At 38.8% G+C, this 7,202-nt stretch overlaps 1 protein-coding gene across 10 annotated transcripts in view; it reads left to right on the forward strand.

Annotated features, from left to right (window-relative positions):
• dmd (dystrophin) overlaps nucleotides 1–6,765 on the forward strand; it is a 256,466-nt gene extending 249,701 nt beyond the window's left edge. For 6 of the 10 annotated variants that reach the window (XM_049469991.1, XM_049469992.1, XM_049469995.1 and 3 more), the window contains one exon: nucleotides 6,279–6,765. In XM_049469991.1, the coding sequence (XP_049325948.1) occupies nucleotides 6,279–6,382 (104 nt within the window). In that variant the 3' untranslated portion in view covers nucleotides 6,383–6,765. The remainder of the gene's footprint in view (nucleotides 1–6,278) is intronic. The other 4 variants (XM_022674755.2, XM_022674756.2, XR_007428168.1 and 1 more) reach the window with 3 other exon arrangements.
• The last annotated feature ends 437 nt before the right edge of the window (nucleotides 6,766–7,202 follow it).

Consider the following 7,202-nt stretch of genomic DNA (forward strand, 5'->3'; position numbering starts at 1 on the left):
ACTACAGGTGTATTTGACCCTGGTATAAGTGACCACTTATACCATCGGATGCATTAGGGACTCCAGCATAAAGAAGTCAGGCTCTCGGATGGTGGTTAGAACAAATCTTAAACATTTTAATGATCAAGCTTTTTTAAATGATCTAGCGCTCACCAATATTCACTATACCTCAGAAATCCTGGATGTTGACTTGGTACAAGATCATTTTACCCAAACATTTCTAGCAGTAGTAAACAAGCATGCCGCCTATAAAACCATGAGAATACGTGAAAGATCTAACCCCTGGATGACTAATGAAATATCTTCCTTGCTAAATGCTAGAAAAAAGCAGGGGCCTCTGCTAGAAAAAGTGATGATAGAGACCTATGGCTTATTTTTAGGCAGTTAAGGAATAAATGTACCTCTCACATTAGAAAGGCTAAAGCAGAATACTGTATAGATTAATTCTCAAAATCTGCTTCAAACCCTATCAAATTTTGGAAAGTTGCTAATTCACGTAAAAACAAATCAGAGCTTACTCCCACCCAGATTTTAGTAAATAATCACCAAATTTCTGACCAAAGAGAGCTTTGCCAAACATTTAATAATCATTTTGTAGCAGCTGGACATGTATTTGATTAAAATTCATACAATAATACCAAACAATGAAACACATGCGCCACCTGCTGTAAGCCATGGTCTCTTTACCATCCACCCTTTCCCTCATCATATAGTAGCTAAAGCCCTCAGCACTATTAACACAAAAAAAGGCACAGGAGAGGACAGACTAGACCCCTTCTTTCTGAAGCTTGCATCTCCAGTCCAGTGGCAGATGCTGGTCTTTCAAGGAGGGGAAGCTCAATTTCGGCCTACATCTTAACATGTACTTTTATTTATACAAAAATTCTACTCTCCCTGAGATGTTTTTTTTTTTGTAAACAAAAGGCATTATTTTCATGTTTTCACTACACAACAAAAAGGTACCCATTCTTTACATTGAACAATTACATAAAAAAGACGCTATGGCATGAATAAACATAAAATAATCAGTAAAAAAAAAAACATTTAAAACCTTTAAAGTTGGTAAAGGAAAAAATGCAGGTAAATTTAGTTCCTTTTTGGACAGTTTTAATTTCCTTGAATAATCCCTTTATTAATTAAAATTATTTTAATTATTTTTAATGATAACACAAAACTTACTACTTGCCCCTGTTTATTTATGTCCTGAGATAGTTTCATCAAGAGGAATGGCCATCAGTACATTTTATTTATTACAGCACTTCCAGTCAGCCAGATCACTTTATCATCCCAGAACAACTGGAAATACCCACCCAGTTACTTTTCCCCACATTTTACACCAAATTAATCAGAAAAGTACCAGAAATAGAAGCTGGATTTGTCGCTAGTCGTTTTTAATAAAGAAAATGCCGCTATAAGGATTAGGAAAGTCTCCGGTTCTCAGAACAGAATGAAAATGCTTTTTACACTAAAAGATCGCTGATTCGCTCATTTCACTGTCAATCAAAAAGGGACTCCGCCTCCGACAGATCATCCAATCATCATGCAGAAGCTGAGCGTCCGGGCCGGCCGAGGCCAGCCCACTGCTCCATAGACCCCCAGAGACGCTGAGCGTCCGATGGGCGGGACAAAGTCCAGCATTTATCCAATGACTCGTCTCCGCTTTGCTCCGCTATTGAAGTCTGTGCACTGTTTAAAGCAGCGCTGTGAAGCTGCAGGAATGAGTGAGAGGAAAGCTGCGGCGTTACCAGTGATAAGAAGCTGATTCTGAACTAAGTTCAGCGCGGTGTAGCGCATATTTAATCAGTGACATGTACACACAACAGTATATATTTAATCACTTATTTTTTTTTTTTTTACATTTTAGGGGAAGCTAAGCAGTCTTAGAGCAATCGCCACTGCTCCAGTCATCCTTAAACAGATCACATACATTTTTAATCTCTCCATTTTATCAAGCAGAATTCCCAGGATCTGGAAAACAGCCCAAGTAATACCACTCCACAAAGGAGTTTGTAGGATTGTAGACCTCAACAACTTTAGACCAATCCCTAAACTGTAATGCCTAGCTAAAATTTTAGAATCCCTAATGAATGACCAACTTAAGACATTTCTCAGTGTAAACTCAATCCTATCAGATCATCAATCTGGTTTTAGAGAGAGGCACAGCACAATAACTGCTACTACTCTGATCCTTGATGATCTTTTAACCTCTATTTATCAAAAAAAAAATACTGTGCAGCAATTTTCATTGATCTCTCTAAAGCTTTTGATACAGTGGATCATTCTCTACTTTTAAAAAGTCTACAAAACATCGGCTTTGACCACAATGCCCTAGAATGGTTCAGAAATGACTTATCTCATAGAAAGCAGTGTGTAGTCCTGGGACAATGTAGATCAGAACCGCTACCCATCTCTAAAGGTGTCTGTCCCACAAGGATAAATCCTTGGCCCAATATTATTTAATATATACATTAATGATATTGTCACCTCCATTGTGGACTGTAAAATACATTTATATGCTGATGACACAATTTTATATTGCTCAGCTGACCACATTAGTGCGGCAGTAGAGAAACTGCAGCACACTTTTAATGCCGTACAGGCTGCCTTTTATAACCATAAACTTGTTTTAAATGCTGAGAAAACCAAATACATTCTGTTCTCCAGATCATTTAACATTGATTTTAATTCTGTTAAAATTACAAATTTGAAGGGTTCTAATGTGGAAAGAGGTAATGACTGTAAGTACCTTGGCATATGGCTTGACGACAAACTTACTTTTAAGCACCATATTAACAAGCTTTCGTGTAAGCTAAGGCAAAACCTCGGCTTCCTATATAGAAATAAATCATGCTTCCCAACAAACAAGAAAAAAGATTGTAGAAGCAACGTTTTTATCTATGCTAGATTATGGTGATGTGATTTATAGACATGCATCAGCAACTACACTTAAAGGTGCATTATGTAGGACCTGAGAGCAAGTGTGTGAAATGGCTACAGCAGTCCCCCCGCTTGGCGAGTGAACCCCGCGCTGGCTTGTGAACCCCCCGCTTGGCGAGTGAACCCCGCGTGAGAGACAGCTCGTCCCTAGTAAGCACATCTAGTGGTGGGGATAAAGTACCTGACTGAATTAGCTATAGCCAGTTAGCTTACCTGTTCAAGAGAGAAGTAGCAGCTCTGGGTCGGTCTTGTAGTTTATTTGAGCTCTAAGTCTCCACCGTTTAACCTCCCTGCTAATATTCACTCTTGTTATATTCCTGCTTTGGTCACTGAGCATTTTGAGACATGCTGAGTTTTTCTAAGCTGTGTAGCAGCTGAGGTTTAACTAAACCAGCTCTGCTAGCTAAGCTCCTCTACTGCAGCACCGTTTGCTGTAGTGTAGTGTTAGAGGCAACCTCAGTGGGTGGAGTTAGTGTTGGGGAACGAGCAGCAGGAGGAGTCAGAGGATAAAACAAACACAAAACCCAGGACGGACTGCACACTTAAAATAGGAACCTAACGCTGAAGGACTGCTGACAAGACCTGCCAGTGCTTTCACTCAACATGTTTCCTTAATATCTGATGATACATCCTGATCATTTTATCATTTACTACTGAAAATTACTTACATAGTGGTCCTTTAAACCACTAGATTCTGTATACCATGCAGCGCTAAGATTCATTACTGGCGACTCGTATAGTACACATGACTGTTCACTATGAAAAAGTTGGATGGTCTTCTCTTGCTGTGCGTCGGGTTTATTTTCGTTTTTAAAGCACTTTCTCAACGTATGCCACCGTACATCTCACAAAAACTTAAAAATAACACAACCTACCAGACTCGCTCCAGTGACTGGATCACCTGTCAGGTTCCTAGAGTTTTTACTGAACTGGGAAAATCTGCTTTTAGCTACAGAGCAGCACCAGTGAGCTGGAATTCACTACAGGAAACTCTAAAGCTCAGCTCACTGGTGTCACTAAATCATTTTAAACTCCTAGTTTCTATTCACATTCAGTGACAGCCTGCCACTGTTTAAGCGCATTTTAGTTTTTTTTTTATGATCTTTGGTATGTTTTAAGTTTCATTATTTATTATTTATATAATTTATTTATTTATTTATTTATTTATTTATTTGTTAACTTTTTAGTTTTTGGTTTGTTTTAGCGGGTTTTATTTATTTACTTTTTCTTTTAAAAAGTCTTATTTATGATCATGAATCCTGAACTCAGCTGAGGCCTGCAGTTCTTTGGATGTTGTTGTGGGGTCTTTTGTGACCTCTTCGATGGTTGTTGCTGCTCTCTTGAAGTAACTTTGATTGGCCAGGAACTCCTGGGAAGGTTTACCACTCTTCCATGTTTTCGCCATTTGTAGATAATGGTTCTCGTTGCGCTGAAGTGTGTTAGTGTGTATAGTGTACTATATAAGTGATTTCTTAACCGAGAACAGGTGGGGCAGTAATCAGGCCTGGGTGTGGCTAGAGAAATTGAACTGACGTGTAGTAAACCTCTGTATGATTCTCAGTTAAAAACTGCATTTTGTTTTTACTTGTGGTGTTTTTGACTTTGATGATCGGAAATATTGAGAGTGACAAATATGCAAAAGAATAAGAAAGGGGCAAACACGTTTTACACCACTGTATGTGCTATATTGTGATCGATATCCTTATTGGAATATGATGAGTTCTTTATTTTCATGACTATTTACATTGTAGATTCTCACTGAAGGCATCAAAACTATGAATAAACACATGTGGAGTTATGTACTTAACAAAAAAGGTGAAATAACTAATAAAAAATAATTTATGTTCTAGCCACCCTTTGCTCTGATTACTGCTTTGCACACACTCTGCATCATTCTCTCAATGAGCTTCAAGAGGTGGTCACCTGAAATGGTTTTCCAACAGTCTTGAAGGAGTTCCCAAAGGTGTTTAGCACTTGTTGCTCCTTTGTCTTCTTCACTTCTTCCTTTGTCTGCTCCCGCTCACCCCAAACCATCTGGATTGGGTTCAGGTCCGGTGACTGTGGAATCATACACAAAATCAAAGTGGAAAATCAAATGACAGACTGATCCAACTTCAGTAGAAATTCCTTAAGAGAAGTTAAAATGAGGCTCAGTAGTGTGTGCGGCTCCACGTGTCTGTATGACCTCCTTACAACACCTGGGTCCAGACCTGGATTAAAGCGTCAGTAACTCCTGGACAGTCTGTGGTGCAGTGGTCTCAGCACAGGGTGCCAATAGCGAATCTTTGTGTTCTCTAGCAAATTCCAAACATCCTGCATGGTGTTGGGCTGTAAGCACAAGCCCCGCTTGTGGAAGTCAGGCCCTCATACCACTCTCATGGAGTCGTTTTCTGAAAGTTTGAGCAGAAACATGGATATTAGTGGCCTGCTGGAGGTCATTTTGCAGGGCTCTTGCACTACTATTCCTTCTTGAACAAAGGAGGAGGTAGGGGTCCTGCTGCTGGGTTGTTGCCCTCCTACGGCCCCCTCCATGTCTCCTGGTATCTGCTCTACACTCTGGACACTGTGCTGACAGACAGCAAACCTTCTTGCCACAGCTCGCATTGATGTGCCATCAATGAGCTGCACTACCTGAGCAACTTGTGTGGGTTGTAGACACCGCCTCATGCTACCTCTAAGGTGAGAGAACTAAAAAAAGAGGTAAAAGTGACAAAGACATCAGCCAGAAAGGATGAGAACAGAGAAAAGGTCTGTGGTCACCACCAGCAGAACCACTCCTTTATAGGGGTTGTCTCGCTAATTGCCTTTCTACCTGTTGTATATATATATATATATATATATATATATATATATATATATATATATATATATATATTAATAAGGGATATGAATTTTGAAAGGTGTATCAAATCCAGATGAAATGTGGATCTTTTGTCTCATAAACATCTTTTAATCTCAAACCCTAATGTTTTCAGTCTACAGCACAAATAACTGGATTGGCCTCACCGTTCTAATACTTTTAGAAGGGAATGTATATATTTTAAAGTGGCCTCCCATGATCTGACATCACAGTGCCATCTGCCCAACTAGTAATTAACTGCCTTTTAATATATACACTCCCTTTTAAAAAGTGTAAACAGTGAAGCCTAATAACATTTGAGTTAGCAGATAAAATGCATGCTCTATGTGGATTAAGTCTGGAGACTTGACTGAATCCTTCCACTTCTTGCCCCTGAGAAACCAATAACCAATAAAATACCTCTTCAGTAACCCTCAACAGAATGTAACAGAATCTACTATTAGTGTACTTGCTCATTTCATCTTTTGTTTTGTCTTTTCAGGCCCAGGGGCTAACATGAGAGGTCTAATCCATACGATGGATAACACTGGATTGGCCATGGAGTCATTGGATGGTGTATTGAGAGAACAGCAGGGTTTAGACTGAAAACATTGTCTCCTTATGTGCATGCTTTTGTAGTGTAAACAGCTGGACAGGATATGTTTACAATGTGAAATCAATAAAAATATATTTTTCTGAAGGATCATTGTTCCAAATGATAGATTTCAGTAGTTTATTATAAATATAGAATTGCTTTATTATGAAATGAAACAGGCTTTTAATCTTCTATGCAATTGTTTAAAAATGGATATGTAAGAAAAATGTGTGATAACCTGTAACACTGTGTCCCATTTCTTTGTACAAAATGGTGGGCACATTTTAAGTGATTTATCCTAATGAGTGATTGGTTATAAATATAAAGGGTGCTTTATCAACTAATTTTGTTTGTAACACGTAACAAATGCACATTAAAACTCTGCTGTGTGTGATTGTGTATGTGATATGCTTGTTTGTTCTTAATGCACTTATTTCAATTCAGTTTTATTTTTATTCAGCGCGTTTTACAACAAAAGTTGTCACAAAGCAGCTTTACAGAGAAAAACAGGTCCACGCCTGAGGAGCACCACAGAAATGCCAATTATTGTGGTGACACATCGATCTTTTTTAGATAGAAAAAAGACTCAGTCAGAGGTACCCATCCCTATGGCATCACATCAATGTCAAAAGTTGAGGGCGCAAAAATACCAGGTGAAAAAAAATAACCAGCATGTTTTAAAATTGTGAGCACAGATGTGAAACTAGCGAGCAAAAAAAGTGAATCGTGCGCACGCTGAAAAAAATGTTGCTCTCGAGCTTCATTTTTCTCCTCTCATGTACTTTTTTTCCTCGCGTGCTGTGTGAATTACCTGTTGCAGCAGTTTATGCT

The sequence above is a fragment of the Astyanax mexicanus genome, chromosome 21, assembly GCF_023375975.1.
Source record: "Astyanax mexicanus isolate ESR-SI-001 chromosome 21, AstMex3_surface, whole genome shotgun sequence".
Classification (NCBI taxonomy): Eukaryota; Metazoa; Chordata; class Actinopteri; order Characiformes; family Acestrorhamphidae; genus Astyanax; species Astyanax mexicanus.